The sequence below is a fragment of the Coffea arabica genome, chromosome 3c (genome assembly GCF_036785885.1).
Source record: "Coffea arabica cultivar ET-39 chromosome 3c, Coffea Arabica ET-39 HiFi, whole genome shotgun sequence".
Classification (NCBI taxonomy): domain Eukaryota; kingdom Viridiplantae; phylum Streptophyta; class Magnoliopsida; order Gentianales; family Rubiaceae; genus Coffea; species Coffea arabica.
In genome coordinates, this window is record NC_092314.1 from 16,647,492 (window position 1) to 16,671,031 (window position 23,540).

General features: G+C 33.5%; 3 protein-coding genes across 4 annotated transcripts; 1 reads left to right on the forward strand and 2 right to left on the reverse strand.

Moving 5' to 3' along the window:
- Window positions 1-9,902: 9,902 nt before the first annotated feature.
- Window positions 9,903-10,748, reverse strand: LOC113735708 (uncharacterized). The gene has a single exon (XM_027262700.1). The coding sequence runs from the start codon at window positions 10,746-10,748 to the stop codon at window positions 9,903-9,905; it is 846 nt and encodes a 281-aa protein (XP_027118501.1).
- A 761-nt stretch (window positions 10,749-11,509) lies between these two features.
- On the reverse strand, window positions 11,510-15,505 carry LOC140037856 (uncharacterized). Its single transcript, XM_072083002.1, has 5 exons — window positions 15,416-15,505; window positions 14,852-15,259; window positions 14,514-14,755; window positions 13,130-13,616; window positions 11,510-13,072 (listed from the first exon to the last, which is right to left on the reverse strand). Exons 1-5 carry the CDS (start codon window positions 15,503-15,505, stop codon window positions 11,510-11,512), a joined length of 2,790 nt encoding a protein of 929 aa, XP_071939103.1.
- A 2,950-nt stretch (window positions 15,506-18,455) lies between these two features.
- On the forward strand, window positions 18,456-22,992 carry LOC113734803 (mitochondrial pyruvate carrier 1-like). 2 transcript variants are annotated; one of them, XM_027261516.2, is made up of 6 exons: window positions 18,456-18,606; window positions 18,920-18,956; window positions 21,429-21,546; window positions 21,631-21,685; window positions 21,766-21,901; window positions 22,671-22,992. In XM_027261516.2, the coding sequence occupies exons 3-6, from the start codon at window positions 21,454-21,456 to the stop codon at window positions 22,708-22,710; spliced, it is 324 nt and encodes a 107-aa protein (XP_027117317.1). In that variant the 5' UTR covers window positions 18,456-18,606; window positions 18,920-18,956; window positions 21,429-21,453; the 3' UTR covers window positions 22,711-22,992. The 2 variants fall into 2 exon arrangements, with proteins under 2 accessions (XP_027117317.1, XP_027117315.1); XM_027261514.2 differs by having other exon boundaries at window positions 18,479-18,606; window positions 21,425-21,546.
- Window positions 22,993-23,540: the final 548 nt, after the last annotated feature.

Consider the following 23,540-nt stretch of genomic DNA (forward strand, 5'->3'; position numbering starts at 1 on the left):
CTCAGTCATCATCCTTGCTTAGCATGATACAAGATAGAATAAAATGATACTAACCTACCTAAGTTAATGACCTAAGAAAAACTAGTGAAGACTACATTTTTGTGAAGTTTCTCTAGCTTTCCAAAGTTATGAAAATGTTCTCCAAGACCTATATTTATAGAGGAATTCAAGAGCCAAATGAATTATTTCTAGTTGTCATTTTTTACTCTTGAAACTCCTAAGAGTTGTTTCTCCAAGTTTCCACACCCTTCTTAATCAGATACAGCCAAAATCATTAGCTAGAATTGAGCTAAAAAAATTGTGTAAAAGCAAGACAAGTTGATGAGTAAGTTGCAGCATTTTCACTTTTGTGAATTTATCACCACTTCAACTAATATTTTCTTGATGATAGAGGTTGAACTAACTCTTATACAAAACATGAAAGTTGTAGCCCTTTGAACTATCTTTCCAATGCATTAAGAATTATTCGATTTGGAACTCTGTGAATCAAAAAATGACCAAAATACCCTCAACTGATCAATCCCCTATTTCAGCTTTTGACAACAAAATTGAACTTCTGTATTTTGACATTTTGACAATGAAAACGGCTAAACTGGACTTCAATCTGTTCATACTAAATTTAGATCTATCTCTTAACTTCAAAATGTACAAGAATCATCTCAATCCAATACTTCTAACTTAAGATATTGTCAAAATACCAACAAGTGTCAAAGTTGTAAAACTTGCATTTCATCCTTTGATTATTTTGCACTTCATGTCTTCTTTAAATCACTTCAAATCATCATTAATCATCCAATTATCTTCTCAATTCATGCTATTTGATGATTGAATCTTTAAACCTTTAAAAGCATGAAGTTTTCACCATTAAAATCCATAGAAATATAATTTTTACCACTTAAACCATAAAATGCATATTTTCACTAGAATCCTAGCTAATTAGTTATAAAACTAAATACAACACCCCAAAACTAACTAATAAAACACACTAAATGTACACTTATCAATAAGTATGGAAAATAGTATGACGGGCATGTGCACACCCTATGTTCTTATTATACTTAATATTCTTAATTCCTATTTTCTTTTATACCTTTTTCTATCTTTTCATTTTTTTTCTTTTTCTTTTTCTTCGTCAATTGCATTTCGTGTGTGTATATGTATATATATATTTGTATATATATATATAATAATTCACTGTTCAATTCCCATTTTAGTAGGTTGTTGAATTGACTACTTTCATTTTCTATCGGGTGGAAGCTCAATATTTTTTCATGTGGCCATATATAGTTTTTTTGAATTTGAATAGATTTTGAGCATTTTATTTTTTGTAACAATCAATTCCATCCATTTATTTTTGTCCACTTATTCCCTTTTTTGTTTCACTATCTCAACTCTCAATCCATTTATTTGATTCTTACCTTACATACCAAATATTACCAAATTGTGCAAAATGGCACTTGTGAGGCCTGTTCTTGTGAAATCTACATGGTGCTTTTGGCATTCCATGTAGTAAACGATTGAACAGTAAGTGATTATCCTTTTTTTTTCAAATAAATTTAGCTACATGTAATTAAGTTTTGTGGTGACTATATTATGTGGTGACTATATTCCCATGTATGTGGCGAAGATAAAAGCAAGAAGAGATGATTTTCTCTCACATTATTAGAAATCCGCCTATTAGCAAGTAGTACTCTGGCATTTGATCACTAAATTTGATTACTGAGAAAGCCATCCAAATGTTGTGTTCAATGCTATAGTAATTGCTAGGTATGTCAAAAAATAGTGTAAGCCTTAAAATACAAATTCCCAAGCAATGGCTTTGCCCACAAATATCTTCTCCTATATGTCTTTTTCACCCAATCATTCTCATCCAAACCACAACTACTTACAACTGCATGCCACTCTTCCTCAAACTCTTCAATTGTACTTACTTTCTTCCTAAATTTACCAAACATTTGCATGAAGGGATAACTTTTGCATTTTTAGCAAGATGCCACGAGCATAGCCGATGCTTTGCCTCATGCAACATGTTTTCAATTGCTCGTCTCATTGACTTATCCCCATCAGTTAACACTGATATAGGTCTTTTCCTATCCACAACCCAAACTAGTGCGTTGATTACCCATTCATATGTCTCTATGCTTTCATAAGATACTAGTGCTCACTCGAATATGAAAGTCCCAAAATGATTTTTGACCTCGGCCAGTACAACAAGGGGTTTGTGATAGTCGTTGGTATTGTATGTGGGGTCAAATACCAAGACATCCCTAAAGTACTTGTAATCTATTCGGGATTGTGCGTCTGCTCAGAAAAAATTGTTTAGCCTTCCCTCAAATATCATATTCAAAATAGAATATTGGGTCATTATCCTTTCTTTTTGTGAAATATACAAGAATGTTGGGTTGGTAGCCTTTCTTCTTATGAAATATACAATGGCTGGTTCGGTGTCTTTCCTCCCCTTCAACTCAATGCATTTGTACAAGTCTTTCAGTGAAAAACCAATATTCCAGTACCCTCCATATTATACTGCTAGGAACTTCATTGTTTGGCTTATTTTGATGTCTGCCATTCTCATTGCTCTTGCTTGTACATAATCTGCATCTATCACTTTTCTATGAGATCTTAAATAGGCGACACATACTTAAGAAGTCATTTTATGGTTGTGCTCCTGATTTCTCCAAATTCTAAAATCTGTCTTCTACAATGATCGAACAAAAAATATAAAAGCTACCATGGATCAAACCAATACTAATTAACTCCTTAATCTAGATCGGTCCATAACCAACATGGTTTAACCGATATTATTCTGGACTAATATACTCCTAAACATGACTACTTGAGGCCCAGTCTGCAACGACACATACTAAACTAATGACTGAAGAAGATTCAGATCAAACCCTAGACATATGTCTCATCCCGGGCTAATGGACTGTCTCGACCGTCTTGAACTTGAATCAACATCACGGTCCTTTGTAAAGCTTCGTGGTCGAGCCCCACAATGGCTGTTTAGTCTTGCTCTTGATCTTGTATTGTGCGCACCAAAGCTCGAAGAGATTCTTTGAATCATTTGGCCCTAACTCTTGTCACTGGACTCGTAGGCACCTTTACTGGATCAACACTTGTAGACGCTACACCTTGACCTTGACCCGCATCACATAACATTAAAGAATTAAATTACTAAAGAAAAAATTTTTATCTTCTAAAGTTTTTTCTCTTAAACAAATATTGATTTCAAAGAACTAATATAGTAAATAAAAACTTTGAAGTTAAACAAAATAACAAGTTAATTCATGAACAACATATTCAAGTTTGCTTATTTTAATTACTACTGGTAAGTCAAAAATGAGAAAAGAAGATATATTAAGAAATATAATTGTATTTTATTTTTTAACAAAAAATATAATGTAGAATTTGTACATGTAAGGAAACAATAATAGAATATAACTGAACTTAAACTTCAATTATTTGTTGAATAAAAAATTTTAAAAAAATAAAGATAATAATAGAAGAATTTCTTGTTTTGTCATATAGCAAGGAATTGAAAAAATAAAACCAATTTGGGTGGTACTTGTTTTAGTTTGTTAAAAGAAAGAATAAAAAGAAAACCTAGTGAGAACTTTCCCATATCCATACTTATATGGACACAACATTAGCCTATAATAAGTTGCAAAGAATTGGATTTCAAGTAATAAAAATTACAATTATTCAAAAAATTAGAAGAAGAATAACTAATTGTACAATTTAAATGAATTAGTGTGAGTAATATGCTAAAAAATATGAAATATAGAAGGATTGGAAAATGAAAATTATTAAAATTTTAGAAGTATTTATAAATAATCAACCAAATAATAAGAGTAGAGTACATGATTGGAGAGAAATAAAAAAAGATAACTATGAGTTAGTCGATAAAAGATAGCACAAATAATGTAAACACGTATGAAGTATGATATTGATATATTGAATGAAATTTACTATAATAATTAAAATTTGTCCAAATTTTAGAATAACTCGAGAGTAGCCCATTCAACAACCTATCAAAATGGGAACTAAATAGTAAATTATTGTAGATATGGCATACGATTTATAATCTGTCCAAAAATAAAATAGCCTTAAAAGTTGAACTATTAACCTACCCAAATTAGATATTAAACACAATAACTTCTAAATTGAAGAAAAAATGCAAGTGGAAAAAAAACAAGATTGATTCTTGTTAAGAAAAATAAAACAATTAAAAATGACAATATAAAGTGTGAAATACATGTCGCAAAAATATTGGGCTTTTACTTGGTAGATTGTGAGAATAATCACGTCAGCAACTTACTATATAGAGAAATAATCAATTGAAAGATGGGATTGATTCCTGTTGACAAAATTTGGGTGGAGAAAAAAGGATGGGAAAAAAGTGAGTGGAAAAAGGATGGATTGATGGCTTTTGACAAAAATAAACACTTAAAAGTTTATTATTACCAAAAATAAAGTACTTAAAACCTGCCCAAGTTAAATATTAGACATAATGAGTATGAAAATTAAGAAAAAGAAGTTGGTGCAAAAAAAAGATGAAACTCATTCTTGTTGAAAAAAATAAGCACTTAAATTATAAATTATTATAAAAATAAATCAATTAAAACTTGTCCAAATTAAATATTAAACACAATAATTACTAAAATTAAGGGAAAAAAAGTTGGTAAAAAAGAAGGTATTGATTCTTGTTAACAAAAATAAAATATTTAAAATTGACCAAATAAATTGTGAAATATATGCAAGTGGTAAAAAAGATAGGGCTTCCATTTGGCAAAATGTTAGAATAGCCAAGAAAACAACTTACCATATAGAAAACTAAACAATGAATTACTATATGATATAATGTTATATATGATTTCATATGATAGATTAATTGAAATTTATCAAAATGTATTGAATTTTAGATAGAATAAAAGTTATTTAAATTTCAATAATATTAAATACAAAATCAAACCAAATAATAGCGATAGAAAAGAGTTAAAAATAGAAAAATTATGAGGTAATTGACAAAAAGGATTTAGAAGGGCATAATTAATACAAACTTATATAAAATAAGAAATCGATTGAAAGTTGCTATAGTGTCAAATAAGTGAAAAAGGAAAACAGAATAAGTAGGTGAAAAAATAAAGAAAGAATCAATTGTTATCAGAAACAAAACATTTAAGCGTTAAAAGCTGCTATAGGTAAGAAAATAAAAATGAAAAAGAGAATAAGTAGGCAAAAATATAAAGACAGAATTGACTGTTACTAAAAAGAAGATACTTAAAAGATACTCAAATAAAAATAAATAAATTTAGCTGTGTGTCGAAAATATAACGTGTCAATTTGGCAGAAGTTTATAATTAACTCAGCAACATACCAAAGTGGGAGCTGAATAGTATTTTATTATATATATATATATATATATATATGCACACATACACACACATACATATATATTAGGACACTAGGGTAATTATCTTTAATTTATGGCATTTCTGTATATTTTATAGCATGAGAAAAAAAGAGGATAAATTAATTAAATTAGAGTAGAACCTTCTAATTTATTTACTTTTGGCTCACCAGCTATATATATAAGGTTGAACACTAGGGCAATTATCATTAATTTATGGTGTTTATGTTTATTTTGTAGTATGAGAAAAAAAAGATGGTAATTTAACTAAATCATTGTGGAACTTTCTAATTTGTTTATTTTTGGCTCTCCGGCTATATATATATATATATATATATATATATAAGATTAGAATATTAGGGTAATTATCTTTTATTTAGAATGTTTATATTTATCTTGTAGTTTGAGAAAAAAAAAAGAGGGCAAATTAACTAAATCACAATAGACATTTTTAATTTGTTTACTTTTAGCTCTCCAACTTTATTTAGAATTTGCATTGATACTTAATCCAACTTTTTATTTAAATTTTAAAAGAGATAATATGTTTTATGTGTTGTTCACTTACATTTAGGTTTTAGTTTAATTAATAGCCAAAAAAGTTTAACTCACTAATAATTCTTTTTAAAAAATTTACAAGATTTTACTTTTGAGAGATGACTTTAGAGTATGTAGAATCACATCATATATTCAATTCTAAACAAGACTCATTGGCCAACATATAAAAAAAAAATTCCTTGCCTCGCTAAAGATGGAATCACTTTCTTTTTTGAACAAAATGAAGTTGGTTAATTAAACATGTACTTTGTGCAAATTACTTAATGTTTTTATATTCCATGTTCTACAATTAGCTGGCCATTAATTGTAAACTAACTAAGGTATTGGATGATATAACTAATAAAAAATTCAATATTAGTTGATAAAAGCATTAATCCTAAGTTAGACACTCATATATTGTGGCTAAAATAAGTAATTTCAAAGAATTTAACTAATGTATATCAAGTTTTACACTACGAGAATAGGCATATTATTATTATTAGAAGTATATTAGGTATGCTTCCAAAAGTGGGATCACATAAATTAGCAAATAACAACATAACATCGGTCAGAAAGAAAAATTCAATTAGTCGAGTGATTTATTAGCAAAGGTAATTCGAAAATATGAGATCGAGGTGCTTTGTCTTGTTATTTTCACTCTCTCTTGTTTTATGTTGTTTTGTTTAGTTTCATTTACTTACATTGACTAATATTCTAAATAATAAAGAAATTTGATTAAGTAAGTGGATTAATATTTCCGAAGAGGGTTGAGTTAGGTGGTAAGGTAGGAGGGATAATAAGTAGAAGAACTTGGATTCAAAACCTCCTACTTATAAAAATAAATAAATGAATGAATAAAATAAAAAAGTGGATTAATATTCCTTGTGACATGGACAACCGAATTCAACTCATACTCATATATGACCAGTGAACTTACAATTAGAAAAAAAAAAGTGTGCAGTTGTGGCAAATTTTATTTGGTGTCTTTCACTTGTTCTCATTTTCATTTCTTAGTGCATTTTTTATTCTTCTCAAATAATTGTATTTTGAGCAAGTATTAGAGGAATTTTTGGGACTTGGAAAAGGACACTGAAGGAAGCGAAGAAGCAACAAGAGAAGAAAGAGCAAAAATGGATTTGTACTACTTCCAATGCGCCAATGAGAGAGGTGCTAAAAAAACCCTTAGGTATGAATGAAAATGAATTGCGAGGGTATGTTAAATGTTAAATTGAACAAATTAAAGCATATTGATTGAGCAAAATAGAAACTTTTATCTTGTTTTTTCCAATTATATAACTTCTGCTTTGTATGGAAGATATTTTGCTATTTATGAATGTATGAAAGCACTATATACGGATAACTTCAATGAGTTTCAACAATACAATTCTAATTTTGATCAATTTAATGCTACTTGGATGAATTAGGAATCTAGATTATCTATCTAGTGAATTTGAAAACAACCTTGTAAAGCATTGTAAAATTATCATATTTTAAGAGGAAGATGAGTGTAACATAAATTAGAAGACAATGTGACTTTAAAGTTGAACAAAAATGATTCATTTTTAATTATGGATGTAGCTTCTAAAGGCACCATAGATAAATTTAAGTTCTAAAGGCATCATAGATAAAGCCACCATTGTGGGGTCCCATTGGTGAATTCTCAATTGCCGCAAGCCAAAAAGAAATATCTATAAAGAGTTTGAGATAAGTAAAACACTTCAGTCTCTCACTCATTTCGAATATGCGGCCCTTGAAACTAAACCAAGTCCTGAGCAATTGAGGTTGTTAGATACTTCTTGTTTTTCCTCTTTGTAAGATAGCGACAATATTGGATGGAAGAGGTAACTAATACAAAGCTATAGTCAAGAATTTGAACTACCTTGTGATGATTTACCATGACCTAGTGGATTACTCTATGAAGAAGTCTCATTGAATAAGAGAGTATAGTCAAACTAATAACTGTAAAAAACTTATTAGGAGGCACACCAATTTTTAGTTTATGATGTTGGCATGGTTTTGATTTTCTTTATTTCCTTTAAGGAAACTCGGGTTAGGGTTTTTTTTTTTTTTTTGCAAAGAAATGTTGAAGAAGGAATAAAGTATCTCAAAGACAATTTCAAAAATGAATTGTGGCTATGAAGGAGCATTCTCTTTACCTTTATTTGTTTTGTTTATGTTTATGATTTAAAGCTAGAGGTAAAGTACTTTTCTTCATTATTTGAGCAATTTATGTGTGTTAAGTGATGAAGTTTTTGTTACTAAATTGCTTAATTTTTAATTATTGTAGGTAGTTGCATAATTTTCACTAAAAGAGATCTTGTTTTCCTTAAAAAATATATGTATGTTATGTGTTTTCAATTTTTTTCATTTGAAACAAATTGAATGAAATGGAAAATGAAAATGGGTTAAAATGGGACATGGGGCTTTTTATGCGTTTTTAAATTTTTTCCTTTTGTCATTTCAGTTATGAGTTTTAGTCTAGAGAACAAATCTATTCTGGAAGAGTTGTCTTGCAGTTTCGCAATACTACTTGACCTATATGAGACATGGGACCAATGATAGGATTAACAGTTAGGAAGGCAGCCATGGGTCTCATAATATAATTTGATATACATGAGACATGGGGTCAATGGTCGGGGAAATAGCTACAACGGATCGAAATTTTCTTGGATCCAATGCCGAATCCTCATTAAATTGCATCATTAGAATTGAGCCAGCTTCTGGTATCTTTAACTAGGGTGCCGGTTCACCCTTCTTGATCTTTTCCCTTCATCCCATGGTCCAAATGGTTCTAATCATCCCTTGAACGTTGCCGTATTTCTAAAATCTAAAAAATGCACATTTTACTATCAAATTGAATACTTTTGCCTCATTTCCTTAATCGAAAAACTTTAGTACAAAATCAACCAAAATACTTAGTAATCTATCACAAAAAATAAAAAGAATAAAAAAATACATAATTATACAAAACAATATGCAAAACATATATCTGTAGCGTCTATAGCCTATAGGCCAGCCAAATTATGCCGGATTAGATCAACTCTTTTGATGTCTCTCCGAGTGTTTAATCTAACTGTGTGCGTGTATTATTGATCATTTGAGAGAAAAAAAAACTCTTTTGTATAATAATTCACTATTATATTTATGTTTTGCAATGTTATCCTTTTAATGTTCAATTTCCACCGGTATTTTTACTGTATGCATTTGGTAAGCCTTAAGTTTCCAATCCTCAATCTTTTAACTCTCATTACTTGGTTTTTACGAGTTTGTAATGACGTGGAAGTATGCAAAAAAAAAAAAAATTGAATATTTTCTCCAATATATATGTATTTGTAAATATACGTGCATACATATTTATGTATGTGTATGTGTATATACAAATGTATATAGATATTTGCATACATGCATAGAAATATGCATACACTCATATATATATATATATATATATATATATATATATATATATATATACATATATACACACATACGCATGCTCAAACACACTAATGAGGTGTCGGAATATGAATACACTGTGAGAATTTTGGCTTTGTACTCATAAAACTATTGAAATCATCTCACATTACATTTTAATTTTATAATTGCTTGTTATATATTTGTTTAATTATCATTCGCAATAATCATTGATGTGCAATTCTACTAAGTTTTCATATGGGGTAGCAACTTGAAAGTTGCTAATTGAATTAGAAATACTAAAAGCTCAATATTTGAAGTTACGAGTTCTATGATTATGAAAAATTATAACATACTGAATTAGTTTGGATATTATGAATATAAATATGATTATTTTTATAAATCACCTGTCTAATTGTGTTCTTCTACATGATCTTCAACTATAGATTTACTCATCAATTTTGACACTCATAATTTTATTTTTTTTTTCCTCAAACGTTAGATGTCATATTATATATATTCACTTGATAGTACAAGGGCTTAATTACAAAAAAGAAGTCTCAGCCTTCCAGTCATTGTTGGCTGCTTCTACTAACCAAGTTGGGAAGTTGTTTTCCCAATCAATGTCATTAACTAGCTGTGTTGCAAATTTTGCTATCCTATGACTTCCTACATTAGCTGATCTAGACACAAATGAAACTGTGCATTGTTCAAAACCTTTCATTAGGTCCTCAATGTCTTCCTGAACGGTTGCTAAATGATCGTCCTGGACATTGTTGCTGAAAATCATGTCAACTGCTGCTTTACAATCTGACAGCACTTCTATCTTTTCCCATTTCGCTTGTCTTGCCATTTGAAGAGCCATTCTAATAGCTAGTGTTTCTTCCATTAATGCCTGTCCCTGCTTTGACTCCCTTACTCCTTTAGCTCTCAAAATCTCCCATGTCCATTTCCTTGCTATTATCCCCTTTCTCGTTCTGATCAAATTTGAATTTATTGCCGCATCTGTATTGATTCTGATGACTCCTTCCTTTGGTGAATCTCTCATTCTTACTTGCTGGACAGCCCGTTCTTCTCCCACATGTTCCTTGCTTTGTTGTCCTGTAACCTCTTCATATTCAGCCCATTCTTGTTGTGCCTTCCCAATAATCTCTCTTGCCTCTCCTTTTTTTTGTTCAAAATGGGTCCTATTCCTTACTTTCCATATCTGCCAAAGTATGTTGGCAGTTAGGTTGATTCTTTCTTTTCCATATGCCATTATCTCTGCCTGATTCACTGCTTCCCACCATCTCCACATATTATTTTGAAGATCATGCAGTCCTTCCCACCTCACTGGTGCTATTTTCCATACAAATTGAGCTATCGGGCAGTGGAAAAACATGTGCTCCATTGTTTCAACTCCCTCCCCACAGACACTGCAAATTATGTCCCCCTTCCCTGTTCTATTAAAGACAGTCTCTTTGGTAGCTAAACTATTCTGTAGACTCCTCCAAATGAAAAGTTTCAGCTTGTGCTTTAAGTTTAGCTTCCAAAGATGCTTCCATATGCTATGCTTCCTGATTTCCCAACTTGTTTCTTCTCCTCCTCTTGTCTCCTTTCTTATCTTTCAGTACATTTGCATAGGCTGTCTTCACCGTGTACACCCCCGATTTTGAGAAACTCCAGAATAGCCTGTCCTTTCTTTTGAAGCAACTAATTGGCATGCTGAATATCTGAACTATATCCTCTGGATTGAAAATTTGTTGTAGAATTTCTGCATTCCATCTTCCATCTTTAATTAACTGATTTACAGTTTGAATCTGGCAATTTAGAGGACAGCTTGTGGATACCTTGCCTGTACTTGAACCCATAATCCACCTATCCTTCCAATGTTTATCTAACAACCATCTCCTACTATTTTCCACAAACCTCTTTGTACCAGTTTCCATGCACTGTGAATGCTTTTCCACGTCCATGATGCAGATTGGAGGGGATTACTATCTAGAGCATTTGGGGCCTGTAAATACTTAGCTCTGAGCACCTTACTCATCAGTAGATTTGGGGAGGTAATAATTCTCCAAAACTGCTTGGCAAGTAAGGCTTCATTAAATGCTTCCAAATCTCTAAACCCCAGTCCCCCTTTTCCTTTTACTTCTGATAATTTCTCCCAACTTATCCAATGCATATTCCTATCTTGTTGTGAGCTTCCCCGCCAGAAGTTCGCAATACCCTGCATATATCCCTACACAGTCCCTTAGGCAATTTGAAGCAAGCCATAGCATAATTGGGCATCGCTTGGATCACTGATTTAATCAACACTTCCTTTCCAGCTGAGCTCAACATTTTGTTTTTCCAGCCTTTCATTTTGTTCATGACTAAGCTCTTGATATACCCAAACACTTGATTTTTTGATCTTCCTATAGCCATTGGTAGACCCAAGTATCTGCCACTCCCTGCTTCCCTCATGTTGCCTAGCTCTTGACACACTTTTTCTCTGACATGTGATGGAGTATTCCTACTAAAATACACGGCTGATTTTTCAAAATTTACCATTTGATCAGACATCTTGGCGTACTCCAGTAGGATATCCTTCACCTGCTTGGCCTCCTGGACTGTTGCTTTGCTGCATATTAATGAGTCATCTGCAAAGAATAAATGCGAAATTTGGGGCTTGCCTTTGCTGGCTTTGATTCCTGTGACATTCCCCTGGCTAATCTCCCTGTTGATCATATGAGATAATCCCTCTGCACAAATCAAAAAAAGGTAAGGAGAAAGGGGGTCTCCTTGTCTTAGCCCTCTACTGGTTTTGATGTATCCCACCCTTTCTCCATTCAGGTTAAAAGAATATGATACAGATGAAACACAGGACATGATCCAACGAACAAAAATAGGACAGAAACCCATGCACATCATCATCCTCCCTACAAACTGCCATTCAACCCTATCATAAGCTTTAGACATATCTAGTTTCAAGGCCATAAAACCTACTTTTCCTTTCCTCTTATTTTTAAGGTAATGCATGACTTCATGAGCAATAAGCACATTATCCATAATCTGCCTGCCAGGGACAAAAGCAGATTGAGATTCACTGATGCACCTATTAAGAACCATTTTCAGTCTATTAGCCAGAACCTTAGAGATAATTTTATACATAGTGTTGCACAGACTGATAGGCCTATACTGAGTCAAGTTTAGAGGGTTATCTATCTTAGGGATCAAAGTAATAAGAGTATCATTAAAAGCTCTCAGCATATTACCAGTATGGAAGAAACTGGTAACAGCATTCACCACATCAAGCCTGATTATATTCCAATACTTTTGGAAAAACAAAGGAGACATACCATCTGTGCCCGGAGATTTATTTGGATGCATAGAAAAGAGAGCTTTTTTTATTTCAGCTTCCTCCACTAGTTGTATCAGTCGCTCATTCATCTGTCTTGAGATAGTATTAGGAACATCTTGTGGCACTTCCACCTCCTCAGTGTTTTTGGTTGTGAGCATCTGTTGGTAATAGCTACATATCTCCTCCTTCATTTCTTGATCTGTACTACACCAGTTCCCATTATCTCGCTGCAGTATTGTGATTTTGTTCCTCTTCCTCGTAGCCATCACACTTGCATGGAAGTAAGCTGTGTTCTTGTCCCCCTCCTTCAGCCACCTGCATCTAGCTTTCTGACTCCAGTAGAGTTCCTCCTCCTTATATGCCTTGCTAAGCTTCAGCTTTAATTCTGCTATCTGGCCTCGTATCCCTTCTCCACTTTACTCTTTTATTTCCAGCAGCTTCTCCTTTACCTGTGTAATCTTCTTCCCAGAGTTCATCCTCAACTTTCTGTTCCATGCCAGCAGAGCCATTCTACATTCCCTTATCTTCCTCATCACTATGAACATCCTAGATCCTTTCTGTTCTATTTCCCATGCTGTCTTTATGATTCCTTTACTATCCTCATTTCTTGCCCACCTTAGATCAAAATAGAATCTCTTTTTTAGCTTCCTTTGATTGGGGTTATTATCCAGAATAAGAATGCTATGGTCTGAGGCTTCAGTTTCTTGATGATGACAGATTGCTTTAGCAAAAAGTTGGTACCAGCCCACTGATCCTAAACATCTATCAAGCCTCTCTCTTACCTCACCATCCCTTTCCCATTGATTACACCACGTCCATGGTTTCCCTTCAAAATCTATGTCAACTAACTCATTTTCTTTGATAAACCTGTTAAACTCTCTGAAACTCCCCTCAGTTCTTTCCCTCCGCCCCCCCCCCAATTTTTCTTTTCCTGATCTGATGTCATTAAAGTCACCCACTAAAATCCAGTGGTCCCCCCATTCCTATTTTTTTTGTTCTATTTTCTTCCATTGCTCTTTCCTGGTGTTCTCCTCAGTACTAGTATACACCCCTACCAACCACCATTCACTCTTCGCCTCCAGATCCTTTATTTTTGCCTCTATGAAGAAATTTTCATGTCTAATAATATCCACCTGCACCTCTTCTTTTCAGAAAAAAGCCAAGCCACCTGCCCTTCCAACCGAGTCTACAGCATAGCAATGATCAAATTTTATCTGTCTCTTAACTTTTTCCATAACTATTTTTTGGTTTTTTGTCTCACATAAGAAAACAATACTTGGAAAGTGGAGATTTATCATCTCCTTCAACTGGGGAATTATCAAAGGTCCTCCCATACCTCGACAATTCCACACCAGCACCTTCATTTCCACTGAGGAGGCCTTATGGGGATGGCCTCCAATTCCCCTTCCTTTTTGCTTAGTTGACCCTCCTTCTTGATTAATTTCTGTAAAGGTTCCTCCCAATCATCCTCTTCCATTGGTTCCCCCTCATCTTTTTCCTCCCCCTTCTTCCTTTTTCCTCCTTGTACCACTTCCTGTATGTTTGTCTTCAATTCTCCTAATGGCGCTCTTTTAATTCTGTGGAAAGCCCATTGTTGTTTTCTTTTCCCCTCCCCCCTGGACCAGATCCCAGAGTCAACTTTCCTTGATCCTTTCCCTCCCTGTTCTCCTTTTTATTGTTCCATTGGCCAGGTGGGCTAGGGTTTTCAGTACTGACCTCATGGACCAGCTCCTCCGTATCCATGTTGGAGTCCTTAAAGCTTGGCTGACTCTCCCCCTCTATACGAGGTACTGGTTTCCCACCTGCAGTTGATTTTCCTTCTGTCCCTCCAACCTTATCCTTTCCTCCTTTTCCCCTCTATTGTTACTTCCCAGTATCTCCTCCCACTTTTCCCTTTCTTGTCCTACCTTCCTCTCTTTAACTCCCCCATCCCTACTTCCAAATCCGTCTGTTTGTCCTATTACTTCTTTTTGCCCCCTTGATTCCAGAACACCCCGTGGCGTAGATGATTCAATTTTCCCTTCCCCTAACTCTTTTGTCTGTGTTCTTAGCATCATTTCCTTCCCAGTTCCTTCCTTTAGAGGAGATATCATTATATTTCCAGCTCACATCCATGGTCCAAATTGGGCCTCTCTGTGAGTCTGGTTTAGATTCCCTTCCAATTTACACACCTTATCCCCATGACCTATCACCCCACATTTGTAGCAGAAATCGGGGCATCTTTCATACTTGAATTCCACCCAGACCACTTCCCCATTGAGTTTTACAGTGGTTCCTCTGATTAGAGGTTGTAGTAAGTCAACCTCAGCTGAAATCTTCATGTGCCTTCCGTCCTTCCCCCCACCTGGTGGCAGTATGACTTCATTCACTTTTCTGAATACCCTTCCAATCTTCAGGCCCGCTGCACTGCTCATCCAGTGGGTTGGTAAGTTCCAAATTTGCACCCATAAGGGCGAGAATCTGAAGCACTCAATATTTTTTTCAAAACCCGCACTCCATTCTCTAATCACTAGCACTTGATTGTCTAAAATCCATGGACCCCCTCTTTGTGCTTTTTCCCGTTCTGCCTCCTTCTCAAACTAAAACTGGAAAACATTTGGACCTATTTCCGTTACTCTTAGGTTTCTGGGGTAACCCCAGACATGATTGGTAAAATTTTTAACACCCGTGAAATTCGCTATCTTTTCCCCCATTATCCTTCCCACTAGGCTTCCTTTACAGTCCTGGACACTTACTTCCACATCCTCATCACTCAGATCTATTCCTTCTACCTCTCTCTCAGACAACTTAAACCTTTTCAACGCACTGACCAAGACCTCCTCCATCCCCTTTTGGAAGCTTCCTGATGTTCCCAATACTATCTTACGATGTCAGGAGCTACTGATCAACTTGAGGAAAAAGCCACAACCTTAAAACAGAAAGAGAAAAACTGAATAAAGACTATGAAAAAAACAAGAGCAAAGCACCCGAAAAATAGAGTAGAAAGGAAACAAACTAAAAAACAAGAAGATACAAGAGAACAAGAACCCCCCTCCCTTTACTCTAGTCCTTAGACCAGCAGAGGTCAGATCTATGCACGCATGGGATTCGCCTCTAGCTCGCGATCATGTAGCTGCGTTTCCATCTGCTGAGAAAACGAGCTGGTCTATGTAAGATTTGGGTCGGTATCCGAACTGGGTTTGGGTTAAGAAGAGATCAGAGCTTAACTCTAACTCTTGGTGACTTAGACAAATTCATTCAGAGATCTCTGCTCGGACATTCTTGGGAATCAAAGTTTTGAAAGTTGAGTTTCTGGAATTTGAAAATTTTTGGCTGTGTTGGTAGGCGGGAGTTTTTCAGCGACAAACTCCTACACCGAGGGGAAAGGCTCTCACTTCTAGAGAGAGAGGCTCTCACTTTTTGGAGAGAAGTCCAACTTTATGACACTCATAATTTTACATTGTGTGCTTTGGTAACCACGCAACTACTTGGGTTTTAGATTCGTTTTCTTTTGATTTATCAACCTAAAATTTTGAGAATACAAAACATGAGTATTCTGTGCATCGATAGTGCAACTTAGTTTATTGAGAGTATTTTAACCACTATATGCTCTAGTTATTTAACGTCAGTCCTTGCAAAAAAAAAAAAAAAACTAATGGTTATGTGCTGAGAAAAAATTTTCTTTAATTGCAGCATACAATGCATAGATATAGCACAAACCATAAATGTATACCCACATAGACATCACTTTCTTCCCCTCTCTCTTTCTCTCCATATGGTATATAGTTAGATATTCATGTAAAAACGCATATACACATATACAACCTAAGTACATACCATATTCATATTAGAAAGTTTACATGTTAGGGAAATAATGCTCTTCCAATTAATCTTGTTTATATTTTGGATAGACAAAGACGTGAAATAAATATGGTGTACACTAAAGTAAATGATGGTGAAATGATTCCTAAGTTGCAATTTTATTACAATGTACCAAACAATTTTACCAAAATTTACATGACATTATTAGAATTCTTGAAATTTTCTTGAATGTGAACAAGAAGATATTGCTTTTATAGGAAACAATAAACACCACACAGGCAATTATCCTTGCTGAGGTACTCCCCAAATAAGGTGGTGTTATAATTTTGAGCACAGAGGATCATGCATGGCCCGGCATCACACCCTTCCATTTTCTTTTCAATGTAGCATAGCATCCATGTTTTTGCATCTTTTCCATCCGCGGGCATAACAAAATTAGATCCATTACTACTTCTTTTATGACTCTTATCATATGAACCAAAATATTGTGGGCAAATTATTGAAGATCTCTAGTGGCTTAAAGTAAGTTACCTCTCACAATCTTGTGGGATTTTTTTAAAAAAATTTTTAAAGTTAAAATCTTGTGGGTTCAAAAGTTACCTTTTGAGATGTTTGGCTTGAACTAAATTGAATAGTAATTTTTTTTTGGATAAACACCATACATAGGGAATGGATACTAGTTCTAACATTTTTTTTTTAAAAAAATAAGAATATTTGAAGGAAGGAGGCATAGGTAATAAAATTTAATGTTAAAATTAGTCTTGTTGGTTCAATAGTTACCTTGTTGCAATTGTTCTAATTTAAATTATATAGTAAATTGAATACTAATTTTTTTTATAAACACCATGCACAAGGGAGGGACATTAGTCCTAAAATTTTATTGAAAAAATAGAAATAGTGGAAGAAGGGGGCATAGATAGTAAAATTTAAAGTAGAATGACTTTTGTTATATTAAATGATATAATAAGCAATACTAGTAACTAGATGGATCATTAGGAGTTAATTATAGATGGAAATGTCATTAACTTTTCAATAATATAAACACAAAAATGTTAAAGGTTTTTAAACTCTAATATCACTCAAACAGTTAGTACGTATTACCACTTTTGTTTTTCATTCACAATCAGTACTCTCATATAAGGTAAATATGCTAAATTTAGTGCTTGATATTAAAATGTGAAACTTTTAGTATCTTTATAGTCCAAAAGACAAGGGGAAAAAACATAGGTTAAACCATAAGCATTACATATAAACTACATGAAGATAATTCATACTTTACAATAACATATATAAAAAAATCATTTTGCATAAATCACATGGAGATAACTCATAACTTACCATAACGTATAAAAGACCAAAAAGCATTACATGTAAACCACGTAGGGTTAACTCATAATTTATCCACAAAAATAATTTTAAACAATTGGCAATAAAAACTGGATGATTGTATTCATCTATTTGAAAAAGAATAGCCACTGGTTTGGCGACTCATTGTTGATTGTGTGCATAGGAGTTCGTTTCATGACAATTTCCATCAAATGAAATTTCAAAGTTCTAAGAAGATTTTAAGGCTTATAAAAGCTGAACTGAAATTTTGTAATCATTAGTCTGTTTTACTGAATTTTGTAATCATTAGTGTAGTTTTACTGCTTATTTGTATTGTTTAATTTATTAAATGTAAACTTTTTAAGTGATTAAATGTGTGTTTTAATTATTTCTATCTTGTAATTATTTTTATTCTCTTACTAATACGACTTATATACATGCATAAGGGGTATTTATGAAATAAAAATTTTATCTCTCTTTTTAAAGTACTTTTTTAATGTTACTTTTTTTAATTGGACTAACTTTGTTATCAAGATTCAAAACCTTAACCTCAGGGATATTTGTATAATTTTACAAATTTCAGTGGAGGCCAGTGAAATTGTTAAGAGCCTCAGGGGAGCTTTCTGAAATTATCCCTAGTGATACATTGACGTCTTCCTCCAGGTTTTGTCGGCTTCCTCTCTTTCTGTTTTCTCCACCCCTTCTCTCTCCCTCGCGAGATTTTGCTTTTGTTATTACCCCCAGCTTGACCTAACTCCTCCAGCTTGGCTAGAACAGGAACCATTGTTAATTATACGTGGTAATCAGTTTTTTTTTTTAGTTCCTTTTCAATTATGAATCGGAGGTTATGATTAGCACCATGGTTCTCCTTTTTTTTTTTTTTAATTAAGTTGCAGGTGCGCATCCATGGCTCCTGGGAGTAATATGTACTAAATTGGGTTGATCAGTTTGTTGAAGCATTGAAATTTGGGCCATATAATTGAATGCATTTCATTTCCTTTTCTGAAAACTCATAAATTTCAATCGCTGGTTATTTGTTCTCCTGTGATTGCTTTAGTTTAATAATATATTCAGTAATATATTCCCACACATTTTCCTCTTTTGCCTTCCAGGTGTCTGTGTTTTTGCTCAAGCTGCTACATCACCTTGGTAATCCCATTTTCTACTTGAAATGCAATTTATGCTTAAAATTTCCTTACGGCTTCTTCATTGCTATTATAGTCTAGGTTTAGACACTGGAGTTGCCAATTGTCCACTGGTGCTTGATACTCTGCTAATGTTACCTAAGTGGAAATATTGTGACATTGTGTTAGATGTTGAATTTCTCTTAACTATAGTCAGATTTTGACCTCCCAAAAACTATGTTTAATGACAGTGAATTTGAATTGTGTAGTGACTATATTGATGTAACGTGAGGTAGACAGACTAAACTAAAATGAAGTTATCAATATGGGAGTTTTTTTTTCAATGACCTTGTTTTTCCCCTCATACTTTGTTATATAATTGGATTTTGGATTTCTTCTCCATGATTACGAAAGAAAAGTTTGTTTATTTTTGTTGGGAATCTTCCAATTCATTTCCCACTCATAAAGTTAATGGCCTTAGAAAACCAAGTCCTTGGAAAACCAAGTCCTTGTGATGTTCATGTGCTAGAAGAGTTCAATGGTCCGGTGGTTGAATTTCATTGGTTCAAAGGTTTTTCTTGTGAAGTATGAAAGTTGATTTCCTTCTCTTTATTAATACTTGCATGAATTTCCACTGCACTATTAACATTTAGTAGCCCTTTCAGACACATATAACTTTGAAAATTGGTTATGGGCACCTTAACTAAATTAATGAGTGCCTGAGCAGATCTATTGAGGGATCAATCTGTGTGTGCCTAAGCTTTCATTTTTGTTGTGATTACCTGGTTTGTTTGATGTATAGGCTCCTTGGGAAGATTGATTATTCCAACATGTGGTAATGATATGATTCTATCTGCATATTTGTACAACGAAAACTGAACAACTCAATTTTAAACTATACTACAAATGATTGGAACTCTATTTTTTGAAGCTTCTCAGGATAGGAAAAAATAAATTTATGCCTATAGACAAGCTAAGCACTTTGTATCTTGGTTGATAGCAGCTTTAGTAACTTTGAAGAGCAAACGTAATGCACAAACGGAGTAAATAGCCTGACTAAAATAATAGTCATCCGTAGGCGTGAATAAGTGAATCAATAATTCCAAATTTTGCAAATGTATTGCACCCATGTATTCTGTCCTTGAAATTTTTTTTTCTTAGAGGTGTGCTTTAGAGCCTAGAGAGTATTTTTTTCCTAGATTTATACATTTTTCTCTTTGCTTTCTATGGATTAAGCTGATCAATATGAGATTACGCATAATTAAAAAGAAAAGCATGTTTGTTGTCAATTGTTTTTACGTCTGACATTGAGGTATGGATATTTGATTTTTAGATGCATATATTTTGATTCGCAATGATGGATTGGATTAGTGGCTTAGCATACTATGTTTGCTAGGGGTATATACATTGTGGCCAAATTGACAGTGAAAAATTTCTTTGTCCTGTACTCTTTATTTCGTTGAATTTAATTATCTTGTATTCTTATCCAATTGAAGATTTTCTTTTTCAAGAAGCGCAGTTTGGCATTAGAAAATCTACTTATACTAACCAGGGCATGATAAGGATACTATCGGAAGTAATGGAAGGGAAGCCATTGCTAATTTTGTCGCAAACATATACAAAGGAGAGTTAAACTTGGATTGCAATGTTAACTTTTCACAGTTTTTTGTACTTATGCCTGATTTGGATTTTTTAAATACTTAGACTAATAGCAATGAGCATTATTATAAAGTTCAGCTTTGTAAATTTCCAAGATTAATTGCTGTAAATTGTGTTTATCATTTGAGATGCAACATTATAACTGATTGTCCCTCCTTCCTCCCCATGATTTTCCTTTCGATCTCTTGCTTAAGGGATATATCATAGCATTTTGCTGATGCTATTAAGAATTTTATGTGGTCATTATAAATAACTATAGAGATTACCTGCTTATTGTTTCTGTCTAACTCATACAAGTTTTTCATTTTGAAGCGCTAGAATTAGAAAATAATAATATCTACATATTTTGCAATTTTTATAGACTATTTGGGTATCGCCATTCATTTGTGTGGCTGCCAAAAACTAGAGTTAGTCCAAAAATGAGAAGACCAAAATACAGTGCAGGTGACTTTAGCTCCTAGAGTGTCTTGCATATTAGAAAAAAAATCCCAAAAAAAGAAAGGAAACCAACATGACTAATTGTCCAAGCTAGATGAGTAAGTGTGACAAGGGGGTGATTGGTTATTTTAATGGATTGATATTTTGCATGGCAACTGATTTTTAGTCTTGTATATATATATATATAATTCACATTAAATGCAAAAGCTAAAGGAACAAATGCTGAGAACAATTTTAAGACCAAATCTGTAGGGGCAAGTTTGTCCGTAAACCTTGTACTTTTTAGTTTTCATGATCCATGAATGTGGTTGCCAACCATCTTATATTAATGTGTTAATACCTTTATTTCATTATGTTTGGTTCACAATGTCTAACATTGTTGTTGTTAAATTTCAGACAGTTCTTGTACAAGAAAGGAAGTTGATATGGCGTCATTTCGAGCTTTTTGGAACAGTCCTGTTGGCCCTAAAACCACACATTTCTGGGGTCCTGTAGCCAATTGGGGATTTGTTGTTGCGGTAGGGCTCAATTATGAAATGTAATTTGAAATTGGTCTACTTAAAGTAACAATTGAGCTTAAATTGCCTTTGATGCTCTGGCAGGGACTTGTAGACACACAGAAACCCCCAGAAATGATTTCTGGCAATATGACTGCAGGTTTTAAGCATCTTAGCTGTTCTGTAACAGATAATTTGTCAATTTTGGATTCTAAGTGTTAGGGATTTTATTTTGTGCAGCTATGTGTGTATACTCTGGACTGTTTATGAGGTTTGCATGGATGGTACAACCTCGCAACTATCTCCTTTTGGTATGCCATGCCTCAAACGAGACAGTGCAACTGTATCAACTATCGCGTTGGGCAAAAGGCCAGGGGTATGTCTTCAGAATATGCAGTTTTCAATTGCCTTTAGTTTTTTTTCTTTACTTTTTGAGGACTGTTAAAAGTTTGGTCAAAGAAACCTCATATGAAGGTAGTTTAACCTGGATTAGAAGTGATAACCTACTGTGAAGACATCCACGTGTCTTATCAAAATATGATTAATGATCTATCATCTGTTTTCTTGAAAACGATTCATGAATCCGAAGGTAAACAACATTCTATAAAAGCATTTCTCAGTATTTCTATTGTCCTTTGATCCCTGTTGAAAACTATGTCCTATGATTCCTGTTGAAAACTGTCTCTCTCTCTCTCTCCTCCTTTCTGCTATAATACCTCTTGCACTGCTAAAAGACTTTCTACTCTATTGAGTTGGGAAATATGTTCCTCTTTTCCCATGAAATCCATCCAATTGTTTTTCTTATCTTTCTTTTTGCATAATTAAATCCCTGGCCTCCCTCTCTCAAGTCACAATGAACATCCAAGTGTCTTGTAGTGGATGGGATGTAGTAGCTGATAAGAACAATGTTTGTTATGACTGATATTTAGCTCAGCAAGTAAGCGAATGGTCAGTCTCTTGTCAGCTCCTTGTAGCTTATTGTTGGGATGTATAATGACTTTTCTAATCTTGAATCCTGGACCACTTAGTTTCATTTTGAAGCAACCAACTGTATTGTATTGACTGCCTGCCTATTTCCGTTTGTGGACTGGATTTGTTCTCTGTTATACACAGTGGATTTAGTGTTTGGCTTGTTGTCCTTTTAGGTACTTGGAGTCAAAAGAAGAGAAGGCTGCATCCAAGTGATCTGGTTTCTTCGGTTGCATTCTGCATTATTGACTCCTGGTTGGTTCCTGCAGCTGTCTGAAATTATCTGTGCATCGTTAAACATCTGACAAGCAAAATAGTGCTGGATAATCAGCCTTTCTATATTTGCCAATTATATAATAATTGATTTTGACTTTGAGTAAAAATTCAAGATTCTGAAATTCTGGCCGATACTTTTGTATTGTTCCTTCAAGAAAAGTATACTCTTTATGCTGACCATGCAGAAACCACAATGCAGACTCTCGACATTCACAACTTGAATTCATGATTTTTGTCTCTTTAAATACGTTCAACCTAATGGCTTTTATGGTATTCCTTGTATGAGTCGTTTCCTCCCAACACCGTAAATATGAAAGTTTCCAGAGTTAGGTAATATTAGAAGATTAATAATTAAAAGAGTTAGGTAATATTAGAAGATTAATAATTAAAAAAAGAAGATGTAAAAGCCGTGGCATGTAATGCAAAAGAGAAGAATCAGGTGTTAAACTAATTTTTCTGAAATTGTTATTCAGTACCCTAACTTTTGAGATATTACTGTCAACCCAAAAGCTTTCAGAACAAAAAATGCAATGTCAAAATTCTTTAGAAGTTATATATGAGAACTGATATAGACAGTGATATGTTATTACCAATGTTACTATCCTTTGACTTGTATAATCATTTAAAAGACAAACAGAATCCTATTTTTAATTGCATTTGCAACCTTACTATTTTCTTGCAGGTTGAACGGAGTAAAAGATGTATACAATCTTATCTTTTCACATAATCAGAAAAATCATTGTGAGGGCCTTTCAAAAAAATGTATGCCG